The following is a 26913-nucleotide window of genomic DNA, read 5'->3' on the forward strand; positions in this document are numbered from 1 at the left end:
AATTGCGGTTCCGGCTGGGTATCAGCGACTCCAATCGCGCTACTTATGTGTCGCGAAGTTTCAAGCCTTTGCCTGAAAGAGGTTCTCGTCCGTCGTGGGGGGCAGGCGGCAGGCGAGATGAGGCTTGACCGTCATGACAATTATAAAGCTATTAGGAACACGTAATCTGGTTGGTTCACAGCACCAGATAAAATGATCCGGTTCAGAGTTGCCTCGCATTCTATGGCGATGAACTACCGTGATGTTTTGATTTCTGCGAAGGTGGTGACAGATGTTCCCAAGGGGCCGTTCCTCGTCAAAATATCCGTCGCGTTCTTCACCCTCGTCTTCCGTGTCTTATTCATCAGGTTCACTCATGTGGATGACGTCGCTAGCCGCGAGCCCTTCAAAGGCTTTCATACCAGACTATCCCCAAGCCCTACAAAGCAGGTTGGGCTTCTCGGGGTAGCATTGAAGGTAGTGCTAAATAATCAACTCCTGGGAGTGGAGCCAGGCGTTTGGGTGCCCATGAACGAAGAAGTAAGCGGATGGCAGCGGCAATTTGTAGAAGGCAACGAGTCTCCTACGCACATTGGAAAGGCACAGCAGTACAGCGGTCTTGTGTTTTGGACTGGGAAACGACCGTACGGATGAGCCTATATGGTAACGATGGCCGTGCAAATGTGTTAAGATACACCTATGGGAACTATGCGATAGTCGCATTCCTACTCCCAATATATGTGTACGCATACTCTACGGATAGAGGTGACGGAGGATGACGTGGTGGCTCATCGCTCTCTCACTACATCTACTCTGTCCAACCCGGCGTTTGACGGCCAAAGGTGAGAACGGCGTCACAAGTCCGCGAGGGTTTAACGGCGGCAGAGTAACCCCTGAAGGCAGCATACTTATAACATTTCAAGCCTAGGGAGCGTCGAAATTGCATCGACATCTTTTGGCAATGGGAGAGGTTCTTGGTATTAATGTTGTTCCTGAATTAACGCATTGAAACAAACAGGACAGCGCGTAGTTGTCCGGGTATAGTATTATTCAACTCCATGTATGGGGGTCCCCTTTCCCCCAATCGATAGCACCTTGCTTCCATCGCGCATGTTCAACCGCAACAAACCGTAGCCTCCTTGGCGGCAGAGGTCGGTCCATCGTAGAGCGTCTCCCACTGGAAGATGAAAGAGCCGATGTAGGATCCGAGGAAGATGCAGATGATTATGTAACCGTTGTAGTACATGGCGAGGCTAGGCGAATGTCAGCGATGTTGAAGGATAGGGTGACATTGGGAATCTACTTACAGCATGATGAAGTAGGCAACGGCGAACTGGACCATGTGAAGCAGCGCCCTGATGGCCTGCTGGAGGACGTTCGGTCGGAAGGGAGGGATACTAGCGTTACCAGCTGCGGTGACGGAGGTTGACGGTCCCTTTCCGTTGTCACCGGCACTCTCCGAACTGGGACCGGCACCGGAGCCAGCGTAGCGGGCCTGGTGGTTGCGGATCAGGTATCTGTCGTACTCCTTGACGGCACGGCGAAGCATTTCGAGGGAGATCGTGAGAAGGAAAACGCCTATGCAAGAACCGGCAAACATTCCGTACGAAGTGATATGCCACGATCGCGCTATAAAGCAGGCGTCTGTGGTATCGCGTTAGTGAAAATTTGGCATAGTTTCGGGATGATTTCGTTTTCTCACCCAGGACCTGCCAGTTCCACAACATCTATGGGATCAGTTAGTATGTTGTCATGATGTTTGGACATGGTGGTTGTCGGTTGATGATGGTGTTGAGCGGAGACAAGCAACTTACAGAAATCTTGCAGGAACCGCCACCCATTGACATGGCAGCCTTGGTGCTAGTGGCAGCAGCCATACCAGTCATGGTGCCAGTGGCCGACATGGCGGTTGTGGTGGTAGCCATACTCATGCCGTCCATCTTGATGATCTGTCGACTCGGTGGTCGCGGAAGGTTGAATCGATGTTGGAGTGTTGTTGAGATGCTCGAATATCAGAGATGAACGTCCAAAAAGCGGAGACTTTGATCTCGGATCGATACTAGCAGGGTATGCCTTGTTGCAGTCGGATCGATGTGATAGAGAACCGGAGAAGAAAAGACGAACTGGTCTAAAACTGGCGGATCGAGAAGGGTTTAAATGGACGCAGACCACAAGGTGCATAGGGGATCATCAAGCCTCTTTCCTAAGACCGACGAAGGGACAGAGACAGACTTCGTACGTCCCCACTTGCGCTGGATTCCTTCCCGAAAGACATCCAGGATCCAAGGATGCAGGTCTTGGCAAGAGCATGTAAGATTCGGTGGGTAGGGGAGGTACGGGGGCAGCCTGGGACTGGGATTGAGATCGCGGCCACCGGTGTAAATGGAACCATGCGATTGACTCAAGGGACTGGCTGGCTGCTATCAGATGAGAGGCTCCACACCCAAGTTTAGCCAAAGTTGGGGGCAAGAAAAGAACGATGGCCTCGGAATGAGCGAATCAAACCTTTTGAAAGAGTTTTTCCGTTGCTTCCTTCCTTTATCAAAGTCGACATTCATGAGAGGAAGGAACATTGGAGAGAGAGAACCTTCCTGCCGTCAGCGTTATCGTATGTTCCGGAAGGCGCAGGTGGGATCAGGTGCCAAGGCCAGAAAGCGCTATCGCTCCTTCTGCCTCACGCATCCTGAGAGCGTTTGAGCAAGTTTACTGCCCAGCCAAATGTCCAAATGCAGTTTGCAGTTTGCACTTTTCGACTTTGCCCCCAAAACACCCCCAGCAGCAATCGCGTTGCCTCTCCACCCCACGTTCGACTTTCTGCACGACACCTCACCTCAAGCTTGACTTTTGCCAGTGCGAGTGGCCTCATTTTCTCCCCATGTCTCGCTCGTTGGCTCCCGCCATCTGCTGAGCCCTCCAGCGCCGCTAGTAGGCCCGGCTGGCCTATGCGTCCTGTACCTTCTTACCGACCTTCGTACAACGGCCAGGTTCCATCTCGTTGCTGCAAATCACCTGCAAATGCATGGACAAGACGACCAGGCCAGTCGAATTACTTACTCGCAACAGGCGCAAACGCAGTAGTGCTGATGAGCGGCCACCAGGTGGACCGCACGATGCACCCCCGATGTCCCTTCTCAGGGATCTGGCCCTTGCCAGCGCCGGGCTGATCATCACGAAAAAGAAGGTCGAGATGCCCTGCAACACGCGGCCAAGACAGCCTTCCCGGATTCACCCACGTCCCAGAATGCGGTGAACTTTCAGCTCCAACCCGCTGTACGCCCATCGTCGGAGATGTCTGCCGAGTGCGACGAGAGCTGTGCTTGTCGGACGTCACCAGAGACACGGTCGGTTTTCGTAACTCGCTGCCATCGCGCTCGTTGAAGGACTGTCGTTGGGTACCGAGAGAGTCTCGTCTGTTGGAACGGAATCTGTCAAGAAGGCCTACGACGCCTTCCGTCGACCCTGGCAGATTTTGAGAACATTTGCGAAGGATCTCGGCCTCGAACGCTGCTCCAACGCGGCCTCACATGTTTTTGCATCGCTGGACGAGACCAACGAGGGTCGACATCCGATCTCGTCCACACAACACCGTACAGAGCCCCATTCAGCGGCGTCTCTCGGCCATTGGGAGGCCAGACGAGGATTCCACCACACCGGCGCCGTGCATCTGCGCCTGCGGTCTGCGTCTCCCGTCGAGGTTGCGTCGCATTAGATTGCAGCTCGCCTCGCCTCTCTATCGCGTGAAGCTCTTCCGTTTGTAGGCGCCTCATCGCTGGGCATCACCATCGCCGCCGCCAATCCCTCAGCGAGCGCAGCCCATCCGTCGTGTTCACTCTTGGCCTGCGTCCTGCATGTCTCTGGCTATGAAAAGAACATCGGTGAGATCAAGGTTCGAGCTAACGGTGGGGGGGAAATGGCAGACAGGGTCCTGATGCATATTGATGCATATTCGATTTCTAGCGTCCAACTGGCAAATTTCGCGGGGTCAATTTCGCCCTTTCTCATCTCATCGCGCCCGCCGCCGATCGTACGGCCTGCTGCCGGGTGGTGCTACCGCCGCCGAGCGCCCTGTTCGTTCTCCCCGGGCGAGCTCGGACGTGGATCCTGGCCTTTCGACGAGACATCCCGACTGACAAGTTTAATGAAGAATCTGGCTCTTTTCTGCGCGCTGCAATATTTCTCTTACAAGTAATGGATCCCCAGGTCCTGAACTCCCGCCAACGCCGACCCTTGATTGAACACGAACCATTTTCTTCACAACACCTCAGAGCTCGGCCTTCGCCTTGTCGTCCGCCGACGCATTCTGCAATGCGTACAGCTCCCTCGGCTGTCCCGACGCGTCGCAGCTGGCAAACTTCCACCAACCCCAATGCCACGCGCCGGCGATATTGATGAGTCCCCACTTGATCGGCGCCGGCATGGGCGGCCAATTCGCCCACAACCCGTCCTCCACCGTCCGGTCCAGGTTGAGCAGGAAGAACGGGACGACATCCGCCGTGCCGGCCTTGGTCACCGTGCTCTTGCCCCACGTCTTGAACGTCAAGCTCGCGTTCGCCGCCTCCGGTGTCCCCTCCTTCGGCGCATTCGGGTGCTCCGCTAGGCCGGCGATGGTGCTGATCTCGCTGTGGAAGTGGTTCTCGAACGGCTCCTGGAAGCCCTTCATGATGTCGAGAAGCTTAGCGCCGGAGAAGTCGGAGGGCGAGGACAATGACGAGAGGTAGGTGTTGAAGTCCGCGAGGCCACCAAGGAAAGATTCTTTTTTTTTGTCAGTGGGAACATTAGCCACTTGCTAACACCACACGTACCATGCTCCTTGTGCGTTTCGGCAAAGACATTCTTGTCGTTCAACAGGTCCTCGACCTTGGTGAAGAGAGACTCCTCTTCGTCATCGTGGTGGGACTTGACAAACTTGAACCAGGCCTGGGAGTATCCCACAAAGTCTGCCTTGTCGGCCTCCTGGATCAATGGGGCTTGGTGGTAGATGGAGTTGTATCCACGGAGGATCGAGTTGTGCAGCAAGCACATGTGCGTCGCACCGGTCGTGAAGAGGTCGGTCTGTTCAGTGCTCTGTCAGTCGAAGCTTCTTCAGTGGGGCCAATGGCATCCAAATCTCCGGGACCGTGGCTAACCTTCTTGGTTACGTATTGCGGCGTGGGGATGAGCTTCATAGGCCCATCAGCCCATGGCTTCGTCGTCTGCGGTGTAGTGGTCATCATGAATGGCGATCTCGACAAGAGCAAGCTCATGAGGATGCTTGGGATCACAAGCAAGAGATATCCGGCCATTTTGAAGGATGCCAGACGGCCCGGAGTGCGGCGAGGGAGGGCGGTGATATACGGCGACAAAAGTGGTACGATTCGGTGACGTCCTTGTCCCTTGGAGTGATGTTGCGTGACGGAGGCAGAGCTGCACGTCTTCGGGAGCTTGTTCCAGTGTTCCAGCGAGCTTCTGAGGAACCGTCGGGGGGTAGAGGAAAGTTGGCTGATTAAAAGGCATGTCCTTATTGGCCCGTGCAGCCATTGCTGGGGTGACTTGCAGGGAGCTCTGGCGCGGTTTCACCTGGGGAGCTCCCGCTAATGCCGCTGTGGGATCATGACATCCGACGGGATGGGGAGCCGAGGCGGCTTCGATTGGACGGGCGGCCTGATGATTACGGAGCAATGGCACGTCGACCGGGGCTTTCGGACCTTGCAGACCTGCCGATGTCCGAAGAGCTTCGGGACGTCCCTGGAAGCCTGGGGAAGTCCAATGGAAGCTTGGCTCGATGGCCGGGACGGTGGGCCTTTAACGGGAGTCTGCCCGGTGAAGATGATTTTTCAATCTGCATCTGGACCCCAAGCATTCATTTCCTGGTAGACAGTAGGTGGTGATCTTTCTCAGGGCTAATTTGATGATCGAAGGAAGGTTCGAGCGAATACTCTGCAGAAAACGCAGGCCATAACTGATGAACCGCAGCAGTGAAGACGTCCGATAAACTAGTAGCTCTTGAGCATAAACAACCACTTGCCCCCAATGTTCCATTGTAAGCCTGCCAGATGCCGCCAACTGAGAAACACAAGATCCAAGACCGAGCATGTCGCATTGTCGGGCTTTGCGTTTGAATTGCCAAATCTGATGGTACGGACGAATCAGAGTGCGCCCCGACACAGCAGGCAGGCACCGGACGGTTTGCGTACACCTTCCTGCCTGTTGTAAGTCAAACGCACCTCACCTCAACTCACCGCCAACGCAACCTAATCCAGAGCTATTCCTTCTCACAACCACAAGCAAATCGCCATCTGCACCAATTCCACCAAATCACCACGAACCCATCAAAATACCATCCACCTCAAAATCACCCACCATGCCCGCCGAAGGAGTCTACTTCAGCCCCAGCGGCAAAAAGACCTTCATCCCCCTCGAAAACAACCCGGACGTCTTCACCCCGCTCATCCACGACCTCGGCATCTCCCCCTCGCTCGGCTTCTACGACGTCTACTCCCTCGACGAACCCGCTCTCTTGTCCCTCATCCCCCGCCCCGCCCTCGCGCTCATCTTCATCACCCCCTCGCCCATGTACCACCAGGTCCGCGCGCAGGACGGTACCCGCCTCGCGCACGACGGGGTCACATACGCCGGCTCCGGCCCCGGCGAGCCCGTGACTTGGTTCCGCCAGACGATCGGCAACGCGTGCGGACTCTACGCTCTGATTCATGCGGTGGCCAACGGGGAGGCGCGGGAGTTCGTAAGCAAGGGCAGTCTGATGGATCGGTTGTTGGAGAAGGCGGAGCCGTTGGGCTGGGAGGAGAGGGCGGCGGTGTTGTATGAGAGCGAGGAGCTGGAGGAGGCGCATATGAAGGCGGCGAGAAGGGGGGATACGTATGTGCCGCCGGCGGAGGAGAAGCCGGGCTACCATTTTATTGCGTTTGTGAGGGGCAAGGATGGGCATTTGTGGGAGCTGGAGGGGGGCAGCGATGGGCCCGTGGATCGGGGGGTGCTGGGGGAGGGGGAGGATATGTTGAGCGAGGGGGCGTTGGAGAGGGGGGTGAAGCGGTTTATTGGGTTTGCGGATGGGAATTTGGAGTTTAGTGTTGTTGCGTTGGCGAAGAAGGAGGAGTGAGGTGGTGATGATGGGGGTTCGAGAGAACGCGAGGCAAGAGAGTAGCATATCATACCTGCACTCATGTCAAATATTCTCATCAAGACAATACGATTGAGGACGAGAAGATCTACTGGGTTGAGAAAATTTGAATAAGTCTAAAATATGTTCTAATACTCAAGAGTACTTACCGTCCGGCCCCAGCCACTTTAATCCTTCTTGTCCATCCAGGGCACACATGCCTCGTAAACCCCCTTGAGATTCTCCCACTTGGTATACCTCTCAAACAATCCCTCATCCACCGTCCTCAGCGACTGCAACCCTCCCGCAATAAAAAAGTCCGTCAAACTCGGTTCATCCCCGCCCACAAACGCCTTCCCGCCCCGGACCTCCTTGACCAATTCATCGAACTCCCGCAGCCCCTCCTGCGCCTTCTCCCACACACCCTCCTCTCCCGCCAGCACATCCTCCAGCGTCTTGCCCCCGAGCCCCGCCTCCCTGCTCTGGCGGAAGTACTCCGCCGCGCGGGGCGAGAGCATCCCCGGCTCGCGGGGCATCACCGACGCAAAGGCAATCGGGCCCGCGACGTCGCGCAGCTTGGCGATGATCTCGGCGTCGCGCGGGGTGGACTGCGGCAGCGCCGGGGAAGGGTAGGTCTCTTCGAGGAACTTTGCGATGGGAAGCGAGTCCATGATGTGGGTGTCTGAGGGGAGGTGGTGGATCGCGGGGACGGTGTACTTGTGCTTGCCCTGGGAGTACGGCGGGATGTTCAGGGCGGAGAGAGTGGGCTCGATGTCGGGGAACTCGAGGAAGACGGTGCGGTAGGGGATGCGTTTGTAGTTGAGGACGAGGCGGATGCGCCACACAGCGGGGGAGAAGCAGGTGTTTTTGGTGCAGGCGAGGTCGTAGAGGGTTACCTCGGGGCTTGGTGGTGAGGCCATTTTGGGGTGCGTGTAAGTGAGGATGTCACGATGTTAGTGCTGAGGATTTGCAGTGTGGTTTGTGAGGAAATGGGATACTTGGCCTTGCTTATAAACACACCGCATCGCGTCAAATCCCGTCTGAATGCAGTATGCGGCGCAGTAGTGCTGACATTGCGCTCGGTCGCAGACGAAAGGCGCATGTCGTCCGAAGTCCCCTGGTCACCTTACACCTGCCTAAACTGCATGCTCACCGAGATGTCAGTCCAGCACACCGAGGTGAGAGATAGGTTCAAGGCAAGGTGAGGGGGGTGAGGGGTAACTTCCCAGTTGGTTCGCTTTGGCAGGGAGAGCTGTGCTCAGCCTTGAACCCCGCCACCCGCACTGGCCAGCCACCCCGGCCGCTCCCACCCAATCAGGGCCGGCCGCCGGTCCAACCATCGAAACAGCTAGAAGGCACTCGGGTGGTGAGCTTTTGGGCCTGTTCTGGGGCTCTGTTTTCTTTCTGCCTTTCGTCCCGCCTTGCCTGACTGAACCCCGCGGCCTGAAATCTTGACCTTTTCCCTCTGCATCTTCTTCTCACCACGATTGAAAACCCTCACGAATACCTCCCTTTCGACGAACATAACCGCGACTGTAATTACAAGCTGCTGTTTTTTTGTTTTCTAATTTTCGAAACGTTCATCCGCAAGGCATAGCACGAAAACAAACACACATCAGCCATGGCTTCCGCAGACGAGCTCAAGGCTCTCGGCAACAAGGCCATTGCCGAGAAGAACTTTGACGAGGCTGTGTAAGTAGCTCGGAGTCCCCGGCGTGGGAAACGGATTTCAGAGCTGACAAGAAACTGTGCAGCGCCAAGTTCACCGAGGCCATTGCCCTCCAACCCGAGAACCACATCCTCTACAGCAACCGTTCGGCCGCTTACGCCTCCAAGAAGGACTGGCAAAAGGCGCTGGACGACGCGAACAAGACGACAGAGATCAAGCCCGACTGGCCCAAGGGCTGGGGACGCAAGGGAACCGCGTACTACGGCCTGGGCGACCTGCTCGCTGCCAACGACGCCTACGAGGAGGGACTGAAGGTCGACCCCAACAATGCCGGCCTGAAGAAGGATCTCGCCGCTGTGCAGAAGGCCATGAAGGCGGAAGCTGGTGGTGGTATGTTCTTACCTGCATGACTTGCTACACTGTGAGAAGCTAACGACGACAGACGCCGGCGACCCGGGTCTCGGCCTCGGCAACATGTTCAACGACCCCCAGCTCCTCCAGAAGCTCGCCGCGAACCCCAAGACGAGCTCGTTCCTCTCCGACCCCTCTTTCATGGCCAAGCTCCAGCAGATGAAGGAGAACCCCAAGGCCTCCCCCGACCTTTTCAGCGACCCCCGCATGCTGCAGGTCCTCGGCGTCCTCATGGGCGTCGACATGCAGATGGGCATGCCCGACGAGATGCCCGGCGGCTCCAAGGACACCGAGATGCCCGACGCCCCCGCTCCCCAAGCAAAGCCCGCTGCCCCCAAGAAGGCGCCCACCCCCGAGCCGGAACCCGAGCCCGAAGAGCTGGACGAGGAGGCCCTGGAGAAGAAGAAGGCCAAGGAGGCCGCCGACAAGGAGAAGGCCCTGGGCACTGAGAACTACAAGAAGCGCAACTTTGACGAGGCCATCGAGCACTACACCAAGGCCTGGGAGCTGCACAAGGACATCACCTACCTGAACAACCTGGGCGCCGCCTACTTTGAGAAGGGCGACTACGAGAAGGCCATCGAGGCGTGTACCAAGGCCGTTGAGGAGGGCCGCGCCATCTACGCCGACTTCAAGATGATCGCCAAGTCGTACGCCCGCATCGGCACCGCGTACGAGAAGCAGGGCAACCTCGACCTCGCCATCGAGAACTACAAGAAGTCGCTGACGGAGCACCGCACGCCCGACGTCAACGCCAAGCTGCGCGCCGCGGAGCGCACCAAGACGGAGCAGTCGCGCCTCGCGTACATCGACCCGGCCAAGGCTGAGGAGGCGCGCGAGGAGGGCAACAAGAAGTTCAAGGAGAGCGACTGGCCGGGCGCGGTGGCGGCGTACAGCGAGATGATCAAGCGCGCGCCGGACGACCCGCGCGGCTACAGCAACCGCGCCGCGGCGTTTGTCAAGCTGCTCGAGTTCCCCAGCGCCGTCGAGGACTGCAACACGGCCATCAAGAAGGACGCGACCTTCATCCGCGCGTACATCCGCAAGGCGCAGGCCTTCTTCGGCATGCGCGAGTACTCCAAGTGCGTCGACGCGTGCACCGAGGCGGCCAAGGTCGACCTCGAGCACCACAAGGGCGCCAACGCGCGCGAGATTGAGCAGCAGCAGCAGAAGGCGTTCAACGCCATGTACTCGGCGCGGGAGAACGAGACGGAGGACCAGACGCGGGAGCGCCTGGCCAAGGACCCCGAGGTGAGTAGCTCGCAGTCGACATTTGGATTCCTTCCGTCCGTGAAAAGAATACTAACGAGTTTTCGCACAGATTATGAGCATCATGCAGGACCCCATCATGCAGTCCATCCTCCAGCAGGCGCAGTCGGATCCGGCGGCGCTGACGGAGCACATGAAGAACCCCGAAATCAGGTCAAAGATCCAGAAGCTGGTGGCGGCGGGAGTTATCCGCGTCGGTCGGTAAACCGGGGTGGCTGGAAAGGCAGAGGCGTTTGTGGTGGGTGGGTGAGTGAGGGAAGACATGAGGTAAAATGGTCATGTGTAATGGTTGGACGATGAAATGCTTTGACACCAAAAAAAAAAGTTTTTACTAGGTCATTCGTAGTGGTTGCGAAATGTGACCCCGACATTGGTGATTTTCCCACGTGAGAGGCGCGACCCCGAAATGTCTCAAACGCCTGGCTGCATGACCGATCGCCTTGGATCTCAGAGAGTGTCTGCCGTCTGAGGTTATTGAGGCAGCGCCGGCACTTGTCAGATTTTAAGACCAGGACCCATTCCGCCGCGCTTTTTCGTGGTCGGATGAGGTCCCGTAATTGTGCGCTCGTGTAAGTGTCACCCGCTTCACGATGACTGTCAGCGGGACGGCGCGAGTTGGTTTTCAGATGAGGAGAGATGGCGACTTATACAGGATGATTCTCTTGCGTTTGTTTCTCGAGCTGACTTTGGTTTGAATCTGGTCTCCCTCGTCTAGATCAATGCGACAATCATTCTCGCAACCGCAGCCATGGATTCCCACTCTCCCATGAAAGAAGGTAAACCACCTCCCTTCCCTCACTCACCTCCACGCTGACGATAAAAAGCATACATCCAACTGATAGAAGTAATCGCCACCTCGCCCCCGGACCCGCCATCCCCAGCTCTCCACCTCATCGCCTCACTCCCCTCCGTCCTCCGCTACGTCGACGAAGACAACCGCACCGTCCTGCACCACGCCGCCCGCCTCGGCCGCGCCGAGATCGTCCGCGCCGCCATCTCCACCGCCGGGCCAGACGCGGTCGTCGACCCCCTCGACGCGGACAGATGCACGCCCCTGCACCTCGCGAGCCGAAATGGCCATCTGGAAGTTGTGACGGCCCTCCTCGCCGCGGGCGCGGACGTCCGCGCGGAGGAGAGCTTCGACGAGACGCCGCTGCACGAGGCCGCGCGCAACGGGCACGCTGAGATCGCAAGAGTCCTGATCGCGGCGGGCGCGGTGGTGGACGCGCCGAATCGGGACTGCGGGACGGCGCTGCATGTGGGCGCGAGGCGCGGCATGGAGGGCGTGGTGGGGGTGTTGCTGGAGGCGGGCGCGAATCCGGCGACGAGGGATGCGGTGGGGGATACGCCGCTGCATGACGCGGCGAGGGGCGGGCACGAGGGGGTTGTGATGGCGTTGTTGGAGACGGGGATGGTCTCCATCGAAGCGCAGAACGCGAACGATTTTACGCCGTTGAGTGTCGCGGCACGGCATGGGCGGGAGGCGATTGTGCGGATGCTGGTTGAGCAGGGGGCGGACGTGGATAGTTTGTCTAATGAATATTGCACGCCGCTGCACCAGGCGGCGTCGGAGGGGCACGATGGGGTGGTGAGGATATTGATCGCGGCGGGCGCGGATGTGGATCTGCAGGACCGGGATGAGCAGACGGCGCTGCATGCGGGCGTGATGTTTGAGCACGCGGCCGTGGTGGCGAGTTTGCTGGCGGCGGAGGCGGATGTGAATTTGAGGGATACGGAGGACTGCACGCCGCTGCACCATGCGGTGAAGAACGAGAACAAGGCGATGGTGCGGGATCTGCTGGAGGCTGGGGCGGATCCGACGGTGATTAGCGCGACGGGGGAGACGCCGCAGAGTTTGGCGCGGGTGCTGAACAGGAATTCGATCGCGGATTTGTGTGAGGCGCCGCAGGTGAAGGTGAGGCAGGGGGTGGTGTCGAATTTCCGGCCGAAGCGGTGTAGGCCGCCGGGCAGGCCGAATCAGGAGGATGAGAGGGAGGCGTGTCGGCATTTTAAGGGGCTGTTTTGGTGTCCGACCAGCGAGGTGAGGTTTGAGGGGTTGAGTGTGTGGGATATGTTGTATGAACCGGAGACGGAGCTGCGGTTGACGCCGAGGGTGCCGGCTGTGGTGGGGACGCCGGGGAAGGGTGGGGCAAGCACGCCGGTGCGGAGTCCCGGGGCGAGTCCGGTGCGCAGCCCTGCGGTGTCGCCGGGGGCCAGTCCGGCTGCGAGCCCGCCGCGGAGCCCGCTGCTTTCGCCCCCGGGAACGACTGCCGGGGGGTTGACGATGAAGGAGATGAAGAGGGGCCAGCAGCAGCGCCGGCGCAAGAGTTCGTACGCGAGCCGGATGCCGGAGAAACCCGTCAAGAGGTGGCTGCACCTGCCTGCGAATAATGTCGCGTGGGTGATGGATCTGGTGCAGCGCGTGTGCGCGATGGATCACAGGACGGACGCGGAATGTAACCGGATCATGGCGTTTATCGAGGAGACGTTCCATGAGATGCGGACGGGGGAGTTTTACCGCCGGCCGCATTTCAAGATGGAGGCTGCTGCTGCTGCTGCCGAGGAGGCGCTGGGGCTGGGTGTTGGACCGCCGACGCCGCCTATCGCGCAGCCCGCGACAACGACGACGCCTGGCGGGAGGATGTTCTCGATGGTGCTGCCCATTATCGACGTCGACATCGACGAGGGCACGAAGAACAGCCTTCGGAACGTGCAGATCGGGGACGAGGCGCGGCTGATGCGGCCTCTCGAGATGGTCGCCGGCAACGACAGACGCGTGGTAGTCCCAAAAGGAGCTGCCGGTGGTGGGACGCAGCGACGGCACCCCCTGACCGCGATGCCAACAAACCTCCAGCACTACCTCTTCCCGCACCTCGCGCACTTCGACGCCATGGCCAAGCTGCGCGCGAGCTTCACCAAGTCGGAGTACCACGTCCCGCGGCCGCTGGACCAATCCTACCACGAGGCCCTCAGCGCGGCGGACCTGGCGTTGCGCAACGAGAGCCAGGTGCTGTTCCGGTACCTGCGGCGGGTCGAGGGGCGGTTGGAGGAGCAGCAGCAGCAGACGGCGGAGGAGGCGTGTCCGCCGCCGCTGGTGGAGGACGCGCAGGGGCAGGGGAAGAGCCCGTTTGAGAGGCACGTGCAGCGGACGTTTTCGCGGCAGGCGAGCTCGAAGCAGAAGAAGACGGACGGGACGAAGGCGGAGCTGGGGAGGATGGCGGGGCGGCAGGACCAGGCGAGTAGTGTGCAGGCGAAGATTTCGCGGGAGAAGAGGAGGATGGATACGGAGAGGCGGAAGCAGATTTTGTGTGTGGCGCAGCTTTGGGTGTGGAGGATTGATGAGAGTGAGTTTGTTTTTCTGGAGGAACGAAGTTTAGGAGGGAGAGGGGTTTGCTGACGACGGAGCAGATACGATCATCACTGCGTTCCCGGACCGGTGGGATAACAAGAACGCCAAGACACTGTTGAACGAGATCAAGCATCGCGTTTTGGGGATCAGGGATTTGAGGTCTGAGGACACGGATATGATGCGTATCGTGGAGAGTATCCTCGAGAGCGCGCTGGGATACAGCGAGGAGGAGTTTCACTTTCAGTTTGAGGGGCCGAAGAGTTATTGCACCGTGTTTGCGTCTTCAATTGCACATGTTGTAAGTCAAGATGTCACCAAATTTTGGTGGTCATGGGTGCTAAAAGTGGCTAGTCCAACGAGGCGATGAAGCGCTACGCCGAGTTCAAGGCATCCATCAAGAAGATGGGCACGTCGAAGACGGTGCTGGACGACTTAAGAGCCGAAATTGAGCTTCTCCAGGAGATTGACGACATCCGAGAAGAGATCAACATGATTAAGCGTGTGCTACGGTCTCAGGAGCGTGTGTATGAGGAATTCAGGGGCTCGGAGATTGGGGAGAAGTGCGGGGATGGGAAGGATGCGGCGAGGAAGGCGTTCAAGCATCCGACCTTGGACTTCTTCAAGAGGTTGGAGGAGGATGCTAACCGTGTGCGAGACTCGGTAAGTTCATGTTGCTCGCCAGGAATCAGGCAGACGGGTGTGCTAACAGATGACAGATCACGACACTACTGGACCTCAGACAACGCGAGGCGAACATCGAAGAAGCCCTGTCCGCCAGCGAGCAGTCCAAGATCCTCTTCATCTTTACCGGCGCCACCGTCGTTTTTGTAAGTCGTACCACTCATGTAACATCTGACACGATCTGACAAAGTTTCACAGGCTCCCCTCTCGTGGGCAACCGGCATTTTCGAGGTTAGCATCGAAGGTCTCGCCAGCCCCACCACTGCAGGCACACTGATCATCGCATGTGGTACGTAACACCGGTGTCCGTCTCGCTTTACATGCAACATCTAACGTGATACCCAGTGCTGAGTCTCTTCGGCACCCTGCTCCTCATCGCCCTGTCCCTCCAGATCTACGAGTTCATCACACAGGGCAAGGCGAAGCAGATGTACCAGAACGTGTGGAACTTCTTCGAGATTAGGAGGAAGGACAAGGCTGCTTCTAGTTCGAAAAGCTCTCCCCCATCGTCTCTGGATGCGTCTACGCAGTTGAGTAGGCAGAGGAGGTCTTCCCTATCGCAGCCCGTTGCCGCCACAGCTGTCAGTGAGAGGAAACCTATTCGAAAGAGACTTGCGGCTTTGAGGCCGAGGCATCGGGGTAGGGATGAGGAGAAGGGGATTTCTGGGAAATAGATACTAGGAGACATCCGCTCGAATTGAAACTAATTTGGCGGATCTGGTTCGGAATTGCATTGTCTTTGCCGTCGGAATGCAATTACCAACCCGCTTCACCTCCATGAACGAGATTGGAATTCTTCCTGATTTTGACGGTCGTCTCTAAACAGTCTAATAGCTTGGCTACGACATAATCTTGCTGCTAAAGTCAAAACTTCCGTATCCCTGCGGTCGGGCGTAGCTTGTGCAACAGATAAATAGCACGATGTCTCAGCCATCTTTCGTTTGCGCAAGTACGCCAGGCCGTGAAGTCAGGTCAAATGTTCGTGAGGCGCATTCACTATGGCGCCCATCATTGGAGAGTCGAACTGGATCTGCCAGCTGTTTGTTGTGTTATTCGGCAGGCTGTATTAGTTACAAAAACGTACGCCAGTCATGTATTCAATTGTTCACCAACTCTCATTTCGGTGCATGCCAAAGAATAAGAAGGACACGAAAACGTGTTAAATTTCAATTTCTTCGGAAGCTTGCATCAACGAGGCAGATCTCAGCCGTTGCATGCAATGGGCCAAACTGCCAAACATTTGCGGGAGACACGGCCGAGAAACATAGGCCTGTGCTACCCCGTAACCCAGCCCTGCCATGTCCTCTGTGCGCAAAGGGGATAGATAGCTCACTCTGATGCACGCTTGCCTGCGACCTTTGACTTGGAGTATATTCCTGAAGACTGTTCCATTTGCATTATTTGTACATTGACTCTGCGCGAGTGTAGCGGACTGTTTTGGAGGCGAACACTGACTCCCTTTCGTCCGAACAGTTCATCTCAGATTCTCCGAAGACATTCAGAGCATTGTGCCAAAATACAACCATTATCAAGCGCTATGGCTGCGACTACTAGTCATCGACCTGTACATCGACATCGTGTCCGCCGACGATCCACTAGTGATATCACAAAAATATCCCATGAGAATCCAGCGCCAATGCGAAGAACAAGATCTACATCTGCAGCTGGCGTCCGGATCCCCTCAGACGACACGCTGCCCGTAACCGAAACCGATGCATATGACAGTCAGAACAGATCACCTTTAACACCATCCGCGGAGCCATCCATGGCGAAGACCAATTCGTTCACCGACCCGAAGGTTACATCTGAAGGGAAGGATGGTTGGAAAGTAGAACTAACAAAGGTTAATGAATTGTCAACTTGGCAGCCACGGTGGCTACGACCCACTACGCTCGCGGCCTTCGCTGGAGTCTTTGCCTGCTTGATCGCGGCGGTTGCTTCCGCTCTCATCTATTCTAAGCGGAATGATGGCATTTTCACACCTCGGTTGAATCTAGGATACGTCTGGCGATTTGGGCCCACAGCTGGTGAACTTATTTCCTTCCAGGCTGAGATAACATCCACTAACGCTGATGCAGTTTTGACTGTCCTTGCGATGATGTGGGCTCGAGTTGAAATGCAAGCTGGCAGATACGCGATATGGATGGACTTGGTGCGAGCGCAATCGTTGGATGACATCGATATCGATCTCGACTACATGTCGATGATATTACCGTCGGTACTCTTCCAGTCGATTCGCCGCAAACATTATACTGTCTCGTGTGCGGTTCTGGTATCTCTACTTCTGCGGGCTCAAATTGTGCTCGCCCCTAACCTGTTTCGGGTCATTGTGATACCCGTCCAACGCGACACCACGATAGAGCCTCTCGACACTTTCGTTGCCAGAGACACATCTCGACTTACCACTCTTTCATACTATATGGCCCTGGCCGTGGAAAGCTTCAACTTGACATATCCGTTTGGGGTATCGACAAATGCGACATACCAACATTTTGCTCCTCGAGGTCTACGGAACGCACCAATCACAACAGTCCTGGATGGCTTTCACGCGAACGTAACTTGCCTGAAACTCGAGAAGTACGACTTGTTCGTCGCGAGATTGGGCATCAAATCCATAAGTCTTTATTTTGAGGGCTGCCCGAACGTCACCGTATCCCTCCCAACTTTTCTCCAACCAAGAAAGGACTCTTCCGCACCAAACAAAGCCAAGGACAATCGTTCGAATATAGAAAGATGGTTATATTTCGAGCAGCCTGAAAGGACACCCGATTCGCGGAGTTGTGAGAAGGTACTAGGTACTCAATACTCTGTCTGCAGAGAGCCACGTATCAGGAAACGAACCAACGACCTCGTTAGGCATTGTCCTAATCTACCACAGCATAGCAGCCAGTTTATTTATCTCGCAGCGGAACTATCTGCACCTAATGGCTCGACAGCGGTACAAACTATCGAAAGCACCGCTGCCTTGGTGTGCTCGCCCACATTTTGGACGTCAAAGGTTGAGCTAGTGGACGACGGGGTGAGTCCAGAAGTACGCATCTTAACAGATTCTTCTCATACACCCCTTAATGTGGACGTCTGGCCGCTGATAATGCGTACGATCCCTTGGGCGTTGATTGCACCAGCACCTCATGATTCCGCTGGAGACTACAAGTACAAGTACGACAACTACACTGAGAAAGGACCTCTGGAAGTGCTTAATGGCATGAAAGGAACAACTTTACCTTCTAATCAAAACACCACAAACGAAATGCTACTGGACTCCGTGGTTGAGTTGGTCAAGAAGATCGGCTTATTTATAGGGTACCACAACTTGCGACAAGTTCGAAAAAGCAAATCCGTAACGGCTTCAGCAAACACCAAAGTTGACAGAGTGCTCACTGATGAAACGATTGGGGCCGTGTTATTGGTTCTATTTTCACTCTCTATGGTCCTCTCACTTTGGCTGATTGCACATCTTTGGAGGATGTTCATTTGGTACAGAGACCCAGCCACGACGTTGGGGAACCTTATATTCTTCCGCGATTGCCCTAAGCTTACTCAAAAACTTAGGGAGAGGTCATCGTCTACCCACAGAAATGCCTGGAGTGCGAAAGGCGCAGTGCCGATTGTGCTGAGAACAAAAGTTCGTACGGCATTCACCATAACAGTGTGCTGTCTTATAGTCATTTTCCTCGGCACCCTGAAAGCTTCTATCGACAACAACGGAATTATCTCATTGGACGACTTCTGGAGTTTGTTTTGGACTACAGTTTCAATGCTGATAGTTTTGTGTGTTGGGTTATACACAAGCTCGTTCGACTCCGCCCTCCGAGGTTTATCTACTCTCTACAGCCTCTCTGTAAGGCCATGTCGCGTTGATCAATTGGATCACTCCATGCTCGACTCAATAGGGCCAAGAGTCGTAGCCCAGTCAGTTAAACATCATACGTGGCCAGTGTTGTGCTCGCAAGCCATGGGATCTATGGTTCCCTTTCTCACGACGCTTACATCGATCTTATTTACGTTTGAATGGATTCCATCACAATCTCGGGTAAGGCTACAGCAAGAGAGTTGGTTTGGAGACGTTCACAATTCTTTCAACCAGTCTCGGCACCACACTTTTGATGCTGTGGCTTTGAGTGGCCTGCTAGTTCGGACTACAGAAGGAAACCTATCATACCCCAAAAACACATATGATGACTTGTTGTTCCCCCTCATCAGTCACAAACCAGTATTGGACGTTAGAGGCTCCACGAATAAGTCTGTCGAAGTCGAGATGCCTGCAGCAAGACTTCACGCCAGTTGCAAAAGAATACCACAGCAATCTATCCAGATAGAGATCTCGAATCGCACCAGTACCGACTACGCCGGTAATCGGGAAACGTGGTCCTTCGCTCATGTTACTGTTACATTATCCTGTGTTGGGGAAAAGCCTACGACTTTGAGGCCCTCGATTCAATTTCCAACCCCTTACTTCGCGGTCATGTTGGAAGACATGGACGACGTTGGGGCTTCCGCAAGCTGTTGCCCTCCGCATCTGTATGACCAAGGGTGGTGTGATGGGGAGCGACTAACTCTCGGATCAAGACAAACGTACTTGTGGGGAAAGTTAAACGAAGCACAGGACAAATTCAGCCTTCTGAGCGCGTGGCAATGCCATCATGCGTGGGTGAAGTCCATGACAACGGTCACCATGGCACTTGTCAACAATGAATCAGTCGTGGACCATGGAATACCACCTCGCCCTCATAATTCGACACCAGAATTCTGGGACCCGCCATTTTCGGTACCAAGTACGAAATGGCTCATCGAAGCTAGTCCAATGATCAAAATTGACGAAGCGACAAACTACTTTGGTTTTTACGAAATGTTCCAGCCACTTCTCAAACCTCAGGGACCTTTGACACTTGAGGCCTTCGGAGACCCCAGGCAGGAACAAAGCGTCCTGGGCGCCTTGAATCACAACCGTGCTCTTCTCAGCGCTCAGATAGCCAACATTGAGAATCGTCTGGCGCTTCAGGATGCAAGTCGCCATCCGAATGTTTCCTTTAAAGAATTACCCGAAATCAATGCGATCGTCTTCGACAACAACGGGCGGCGAATCATCCAAGATCCTATGATTACTTACATCCTCATCGGCATGCTCGCAATCATCGTCACGGTCCATGTGCTCACTTTTATCTCCAAGTTTCTCAGGTCTCGGGGGAAGAAGGCACAACTGGACATGGACGTCAAAGATCTGGCCCCGGAGAGATTCAACAGCATTGCGATGACTGTTGCTCTTTTAAATTACTCGAATGCTACGCAACACATGCCATCTCAGCGGCTGTCTGACGAAGAAATTCATGAACAGCTGTCGGGCCTTCGATTCCGTCTTGGCTGGTTTCGAAATGAATTTGAGCAGACAAACCAGTATACCGTTGGAATAGAAGGCGACGAGACGTTTGTGTTCTTGGGTGGGAAGCAAGACTTGGGAAGCGTCACAGTGGGGACCCCCAATCCTATTTCTGGGTCTGATCACGGGTCGATGTCGAATAGATCTTAACCTCACGGTGGTGATTGTCCCTTTTGCTATCGATACGACTTCCTGCTGGTTGCTATGTTTATGCCATCTGGTTTGGTTGCCACCTTTGTTGCTTAGTATTCACCCATCCTGTGACTATCTTAGTTATGCGTCATCTTGCTATCTGTTCCTCTTGCTGCTGATGGTACATTTTACTGCTTGTGGTCCTTCTCCTTTCTGGTTGGCTTTCTGTTTATCCATATGTTTATTGCAAGAAACTTGGAATAACAAGGACCTGCATACTTATCCAGGCACCATCCGAGGCCTAGAGCCTGTTTCCCGGCATCCCTGTAGCTGCGGCTAGGTTGCTGGTCCGAGTGACTGGGATCTAGATACAAAAGGAAATAAGCCTCCGGATTCATTTGACCAATAATATCCTGCCGCTAAGTCTAAACGATCAATCAAGTCTAGGGCATCTGCAGGGTCTGCTGGCATTTAAGAAATCTCGCAACTCTCATTAGCCCCAGGCGTCAACATCAACTAGAAAGCCGTATCTGGGGTGTGATCATGTCGACCGAAGCCCCCACATCGCAGAAACGGGGACCCGGCTCGACATACGACCGGAAAGCTTTTGTCGGAAGCATCAAGCGATACTATGAACTACTTTCCAAGATGATCTCGATCAGGCCCAAGCACATCGCTTACCCCCCGGAAGGAGGTTGGGGCGACGGCATCATCCCCCTGGAGAAGTTGCGACGCCTCGGCTTCAACGACACGATGATTGCCCTGGTCCGGTATCTACCGTATGTCACCAGTCGCAGGCCCGTGTTCCCGTCCACCCAGACCATCAACTATTTCCAGAGTGGCTTTCGTGAGCCCGACGAGGAGTATCAACTCGAGGATTCCAATCTCGCTGGACTCTGGCCGTTGCCAGAGGAAAGAATCCCCCAAGGCATAGTCCCACTGTCCCAACCGCTCGGAGGAGATAGGCTAGGGATGTGGTGGTTGCTCGATACCAATACAGGTGAGTCCAAGGATGGGCCCTTAGGTCGGGCTGGGAGCCCCCCTCATCTAACCCTTTCTCATCGAAGGGGAGCTCAATGCCCACGATGCCTACATCTCAAGACCGGAGGAGGAGATCCCGGAAAATGAACAATGGCGCACGGCCAGACCTGTACCCGCCGTCGAGTATTTCGATGGGTTGTGCGAAGACATGATCTCGCTCGAGATGTTCCCTGTGCCGGGTGATTCCAGCGGGGGGGAATGGCAAGTGTGGCAACCGAAGTGGATGCATGCTCATCAGAAATGGGTAGATGTGAGTTTCCCCTACTGAAAAGCTACGCAGGAGTTCATCCAAATGCTAAGTCAGCGTACAGGAAGCCCAAGAAATCTACCGCAAGTGTCGCTGGCCAAATTTACAGAGATTCCAACGTCAGAAATGCCGCAAGCTGCTAGTTGAGATGCAGGACAGGCTCACGGCCGAGGATAACGCGGCACGAGAGAGGAGAATTGCGGCTGCTTCAGAGACCTGACGATGAATCATTCACTCTACTATGGAACAGTCTCGCACGGAACATTTGCGGCACATTCTAGAACGACGTCGTGTTGGTGATTTCCGCTAAGTGCCCAGGGGAAGCTTGAGACTTGAAAGTCCAAGATGCTGTTGCGACTCGCGAACACCTTTCTCTGGGACGCTTCCAGTTTGAGCTCTCTTCAGAGCCTAGAAACAGGGAATCGTTACTTTGATTATAACAACAATCAGGAAGTATAGCGTAATAAACCTAATCAGTTTGTTTGCTGTAGGGTTCTCTAACAGCTGTCACTTATCCCATGGGTGCAGCATCTAGCGTCTCAATTTCAGCTTCATGTTTTTCGTTTCGTCGTTTGGAATTTTTAAATCAGATTATGACTTGAATTGATTTTACTAATTCTTTTCCCGAATACCACCGACGTTACTCAATGGTCAGATAAGAGACGACATCGCCAACAAAAACCAAACTCACCATCGCAAAACTAAGCAGACTGGGATATCGTGCATGCTTTATTTCACAATGTGCTACACATCACATACAGCTAACGGCAAATGAGATTCACATATGTCCTCAACGCCAATCCAATTTATCTCATTATTCTCATTCTTCGCAGGGACCCCTGCAGTACTCAGCACCCGGAGGCGGAGGACATCTCGCACCATCGGGCACGATCCCACTAGCTCCGCCAGAGACACCTTCCCCGTTAAAGAAACACTTGCCAAGGTCATTCTCACATGGGTTACCAGGGCCAGGACAGCAGTATCCGTAAGCATTGATGTCGAAGTTATAACACGCCACGGGCGCGACGGTCGGCTCCGCGGAGGTAGTGGTCGGCGGCACAGGTGCAACGATAGTGATGACCTCGACCAGCGAGGTGGGCGAAGGCTCCACAGTCTCCAAGATGGACGTCGTGGACACGACGAGGGCGCCCTCCCAGTCGACCATGGGGACCGCGTCCATAAGGCCCAGGAAGGCCGTCTGGTTCATGCCGGACCAGTCCTCGCAGACCTTCTCGGCCGCGGGGCCGTACGACTTTTGTGCCGGGGGCGCGCAGCTGGAGCTTGTGGCAGGCGCCGAACTGGTGGTGCTCGGCTGTCTAGGCGTAGTTGACGGAGCGTCGCCGGAGGGTTTGGGGTCCTTGGACGGGTCGCTGACGGTCTGGCCTTCGGGAACGGGGACGATTACACCGCCGAAGTTGGCGAGGCCGCCCCCTGGACCGCCGAACGCGACTGCGCCGGCAGGGATGATGACAGAGACGGCGCCGGAGACTTCGACGACTTCAGCGCTGGATGAAGGTCTGGCGGAGGAGACTCTTGAAGCGGGGGCTGTTTCGCAGAGTAATGATCAGCGACCAATGAAGAGCTTCGGCTATATGGGAGGAAAGAACTCACGCTGCGAGGTCGAGCTAGGAAGCACTGGCGCAATAGGAGTGCGCGTGGCTGAAACGGATGATGATGGTGGTCTGGACGACATGGTCGAGTTGTAGAAGCTTATTTGCCGTCTCACCTTAGCCAACGTAGACGGGCGGGCAGGCGCTTGGCAAGCATTGGGTTGCTCATTCGTGATGGGGAAAGCCGTCACGTCGAGGGCGAAGATGGCGTAGTTCTGCGCGTTTTTGGCCTTCTCAGCCGCAGATAAACGGGAGCAACTAGTATGTCATGTTAGTCACGACCCCAATTGTTCAAGTCGTGTGTCTCGACCCACCAGTTAGCAGAGTAGCAATCTTCGGACCTATCGTCGACAATGCCAAAGAACGGGTTATTCAGATCATCAGCTCGTTCACCGTCTCCCGTTGCAATAAGCATGTGTTGGACCTCGTGTACCAGGGCGAAGCCACGCGACATATCTCCAACAGAACCCTCGACCCTCCAGTTCTCAATCATCTTCTTGTTCGACGCACGCGTAGTATCAAAGAAGGTTTCACAGAGAAGCAGCATGGTGGTACCAAACACGGCTGGTTGGCTCTCCGTCGCGCTGTTCACGCCCGCTACCATGGCACCATCTGCGCAGGGCCCCGTGGCGCCGGAGCAGCCAAAGACGAGACTGTTCTCGGTGACAGTGTTGGGCGGGAAGAAGGGTTCTGGCTTGAAGCGGAAGGCGGTCTCCACGCTGGGGGGCTTGAGGGAGTCAATGACAACTTGGTAGTGTCTGTCTCGAAGGGTAGCAACCGAGGGGCCATCGTCGGCGTCTGATGGTGAGAGCATGTCAGTGATTATGAATGATGAAGAGAAATAGGGTGGGCATACCGGACCCGAACCAGTTGTAATAGGCCGGTGAGCTCAGAACATTGGGGTTCTTGAGCGCAGTGAGAGCTTCGTTTGCGAACTCGTGGGCATCGACGACGGCCTGGTCGATAGTGAGGATTTGTTCAGGGGTGCATGACCACGTCCCCTTGATGATGACGGCTTCGGCATCGAAGCGGGCCCGCTTAACGATGGATTCCTCCGCGGCTACGATTGGCGAGACTGCTAACAGGGAGCCTGCCAGGAACGAACGAAAAGTGAAAGACATGATGTAAGGACTGTATGAAGGAATGTGAGGCCTGACTTCATCCTCATTACCGCATCGGTCTGAAGGCTGTTAGGGATCTTTATATCGACCCAGCTGTACGATTATTTCAAGCTTTGGCATTTTCGAGATAACTCTATTATACAACGAATTCGTACTAAACGTATTGAATAATTTACTTCAGACCCATCAGTCAACTGGCGAAGGTGTCAAAAGTCATAACCCTGGTGGTCGAACTGCGTTGTGCTGCGAGCATGGACTAGTAATAGCAGCAGTCAGCGGGGCCATGCGAATATCAGGGTCAACGTCATGACAGATGTCGGCCAGCTAGTCAGCCCTGTGACTGGTGCCAAGTGGAACTCGTACGTGACTTTTGCTCAAGGTTCAGGTCGTCGGCTTCATGAGAAATTGCGGGAGAGACGATGGTTCCAAGTATGGTGGCGTTTTCCAGGCATTTTCTCCTTCAAAGGCAGAAATTCTGGCATCATACAACCCAACGAGTCAGCATACGTTCTTGGTGTCTGTGATGAGTCCGCAAGCCAAGAGTGATGAGATCCATCCTCTGCAAATGTTTCTCATGTGTTGCGTCAAGGTCAGCGGTTGAATCTCACGAAATATTAGTTCTCAAGTGGAAAAGTATGAGTTCAGAATGGAATGAACAGATAATGATCATGTAAGTACAACTGAAGAAACATCCCTCAAAAAGAACATTCAGAGACGTACGGTAGCTGGCCGCTAACAGCAGCCGATTCTGCCGAATTCTTGAGCTGTGGAGCACCCTAAGGGCGGCCGAGGCTTGCAACAGCTAAGAGTGAAGCGAGACCCATTGCTGTAGCATCGCGCGCGCTTCGCCCCTCGCTTGACCCAGGCAAACACCAAATTTGGCATGTCAGCGGAGCCTCATCTTACTGTCCGAGAGCGGGAAAGATGGCAGCCGGCGCAGGATCGGACCCTAGCAAACATTAACGAACTTCGAAGCGATAACGAACATGATGCCCGGCAGTCTCGGACTCAATGTGCTCACCTATGTGATGACATTGGCACGGCTGCTTGTAGTGCTTGCCCCGCATTCTCGACTGGATCTATCTGTTTTCGAGCTTGGAGGTCGAGATGGCTTGGTTCGATGAGGCGCAATCCCTTGGCTGGGCTCCACACTCTCTGCTTTTAACTTATAGCTAGACGCAACGAACATTAGCGCGAAACCGTCATCGCCCTATGATTCCAACCAGCTTGGCCAAACTTCGCGTAAGATGGGGCACCTGCGAAAGTGGGAGCCGGCCGCCATGTGCTTGGGCAGAAACCCACATGCTCGGGTGAACTTGGACGAACTGAAGACAGAATAGAATAATTATAAATAGGCAATTAAGGTCCCAATAGCTATATGATTCTGATAAGTGTCATGTTGCAACTCAAGGGCGATTGATATCCAATCTCTGCACAATGCCTCTGCCACAAACGGCTTTTTCAAGCGGTTCCAAGTCTCAGCAAGGGGTCTCGGCACCGCAAATCGGCCAGTCGCGGAAGACAATTCGCTTCGTAAGCTTTTCTCAAGATTCAATATCATCGCATGATCATTCAATAACATCCGTTGTCTAATTGCTCGACTCTTCCAATGATGAACGGAAGTATAGAACGACCGAGAGTGCAACATACAGGAGTATTGACCTTGGACGATACAACCCACCACTTACGAAGCTTTGTCTTGACCAATGAGATGTCCCATTTCGCTGCCAAATTAGGACAAACTTCGATCGACCATGCACTTTGATCCGTGCTACTGCAACCATCCGAACAAAATCTACTGTTCTAGAAACTCTACTGGTAGACCGTTTCTAGGCAGCCTGAATCATGCAAGAAACAAAAAACGGTTTAATTCAACGACGGTTCAGGAGCCTCTGTTGTCAGACCCCAGGCCAATTTTCGTGGAGTGCAACAAAGAAGTGAGCAAGTCATTGTTGCCTCATTTGAGAAACAACGCTTTCCATCATGACCTCCTTTGCGGGCCCATATTTCCCTCGCCGAAAGAGAGAGGATCTCGTTCCGTTCCGCGAAAAGTACCAATTATCCTCTGGAGTTGTCCCAAAACGAGCCAAGCACCCATTCAGCAACTTTCAAGTCGCATCTGCAGCCAGCATCTCGATGAGATTCATGTGCGTGAACATAGGCGTAGTGGCAGTTCTTTCAACCAACTCAGTATCATCTGACGTCCAGCAACTATATCACTATGGCGGCGAACACATAATTAACCGAACGTTTACATCGGGTCGGCCCGAGCCAGCCAAAAAAAAAGTCCCATGGATTGGATGCAGGTCCTCGGGATTGTTCACTGGAACATTAGAGGGGCAGGCTAGATACTTATAGTGCAGATAGGATTCCCTGCAGTACCAGCAAAGTTTTGGTTTTTGCCGTCTCCTGCTGTTTGACTTTCCTACGGCGTTCACTTCCGTCAAAACTACGCTACTTGGTGCAAACCTAGACCACTCGGGATCGGCCGAAAGCCGTGCTGTATGTGACCCAGATCCGATCAGTTGACAATCTAATATTCTCTATAGCTTGTTCATTAATTAAATTTGAGTCTCCACTTCGGTCCAGACACTGGCCAGGAGCCCACACGCCTCCAACGGAGGTCACCTCCGTAGGATTCGGCACATGTGAATCGGCCGCGTCCAGGCAGCATGGCAATAACGCGTGGATTTATGGTTGAATTAAGCTTGGCAACGCAGGCTGCAGCGGGAACGAAGACCACAGGCGGGATGTTCCTGACGCAGGTACTGATTGTCGAGCCAACGGCTAATGTGCAGCATTCACGGCCATCAACCCTCTTTTCGTTATTTCTTTAAGATTGAACTGGCGAGGTTCAGAACAATTTTGAAGCCATGATGATGATTGAGACTTTGCAACAAAGCATTACATAGCCGCGCAAAAGATCATGCC

General features: G+C 54.8%; 9 protein-coding genes across 9 annotated transcripts; 5 read left to right on the forward strand and 4 right to left on the reverse strand.

The window, feature by feature from the left end:
• Positions 1-1093: 1093 nt before the first annotated feature.
• Positions 1094-1919, reverse strand: COL26b_004925 (uncharacterized protein; the record flags this gene model as incomplete). The annotated part of the gene is made up of 4 exons (XM_053177784.1): positions 1094-1232; positions 1287-1557; positions 1682-1706; positions 1794-1919. The coding sequence occupies 4 exons, from the start codon at positions 1917-1919 to the stop codon at positions 1094-1096; spliced, it is 561 nt and encodes a 186-aa protein (XP_053038306.1).
• A 2321-nt stretch (positions 1920-4240) lies between these two features.
• On the reverse strand, positions 4241-5261 carry COL26b_004926 (uncharacterized protein; the record flags this gene model as incomplete). Its single annotated transcript, XM_053177785.1, has 3 exons — positions 4241-4731; positions 4782-5031; positions 5106-5261. 3 exons carry the CDS (start codon positions 5259-5261, stop codon positions 4241-4243), a joined length of 897 nt encoding a protein of 298 aa, XP_053038307.1.
• A 1058-nt stretch (positions 5262-6319) lies between these two features.
• On the forward strand, positions 6320-7075 carry COL26b_004927 (uncharacterized protein; the record flags this gene model as incomplete). Its single annotated transcript, XM_053177786.1, has 2 exons — positions 6320-6834; positions 7045-7075. 2 exons carry the CDS (start codon positions 6320-6322, stop codon positions 7073-7075), a joined length of 546 nt encoding a protein of 181 aa, XP_053038308.1.
• Positions 7076-7263: 188 nt separating this feature from the next.
• Positions 7264-7995, reverse strand: COL26b_004928 (uncharacterized protein; the record flags this gene model as incomplete). The annotated part of the gene is made up of 1 exon (XM_053177787.1): positions 7264-7995. One exon carries the CDS (start codon positions 7993-7995, stop codon positions 7264-7266), a length of 732 nt encoding a protein of 243 aa, XP_053038309.1.
• Positions 7996-8696: 701 nt separating this feature from the next.
• COL26b_004929 (uncharacterized protein) lies at positions 8697-10629 on the forward strand (the record flags this gene model as incomplete). The annotated part of the gene is made up of 4 exons (XM_053177788.1): positions 8697-8767; positions 8830-9134; positions 9187-10406; positions 10477-10629. 4 exons carry the CDS (start codon positions 8697-8699, stop codon positions 10627-10629), a joined length of 1749 nt encoding a protein of 582 aa, XP_053038310.1.
• A 543-nt stretch (positions 10630-11172) lies between these two features.
• Positions 11173-12383, forward strand: COL26b_004930 (uncharacterized protein; the record flags this gene model as incomplete). The annotated part of the gene is made up of 3 exons (XM_053177789.1): positions 11173-11200; positions 11267-12319; positions 12349-12383. The coding sequence occupies 3 exons, from the start codon at positions 11173-11175 to the stop codon at positions 12381-12383; spliced, it is 1116 nt and encodes a 371-aa protein (XP_053038311.1).
• Positions 12384-12708: 325 nt separating this feature from the next.
• COL26b_004931 (uncharacterized protein) lies at positions 12709-15128 on the forward strand (the record flags this gene model as incomplete). The annotated part of the gene is made up of 6 exons (XM_053177790.1): positions 12709-13768; positions 13833-14071; positions 14125-14433; positions 14490-14600; positions 14653-14743; positions 14800-15128. The coding sequence occupies 6 exons, from the start codon at positions 12709-12711 to the stop codon at positions 15126-15128; spliced, it is 2139 nt and encodes a 712-aa protein (XP_053038312.1).
• Positions 15129-20506: 5378 nt separating this feature from the next.
• Positions 20507-20897, forward strand: COL26b_004932 (uncharacterized protein; the record flags this gene model as incomplete). Its single annotated transcript, XM_053177791.1, has 2 exons — positions 20507-20742; positions 20801-20897. The coding sequence occupies 2 exons, from the start codon at positions 20507-20509 to the stop codon at positions 20895-20897; spliced, it is 333 nt and encodes a 110-aa protein (XP_053038313.1).
• Positions 20898-22071: 1174 nt separating this feature from the next.
• On the reverse strand, positions 22072-23982 carry COL26b_004933 (uncharacterized protein; the record flags this gene model as incomplete). Its single annotated transcript, XM_053177792.1, has 4 exons — positions 22072-22796; positions 22863-23119; positions 23176-23659; positions 23718-23982. The coding sequence occupies 4 exons, from the start codon at positions 23980-23982 to the stop codon at positions 22072-22074; spliced, it is 1731 nt and encodes a 576-aa protein (XP_053038314.1).
• Positions 23983-26913: the final 2931 nt, after the last annotated feature.

The sequence above is a fragment of the Colletotrichum chrysophilum genome (genome assembly GCF_026319265.1).
Source record: "Colletotrichum chrysophilum strain AFK26 chromosome Unknown scaffold_31, whole genome shotgun sequence".
NCBI lineage: Eukaryota > Fungi > Ascomycota > Sordariomycetes > Glomerellales > Glomerellaceae > Colletotrichum > Colletotrichum chrysophilum.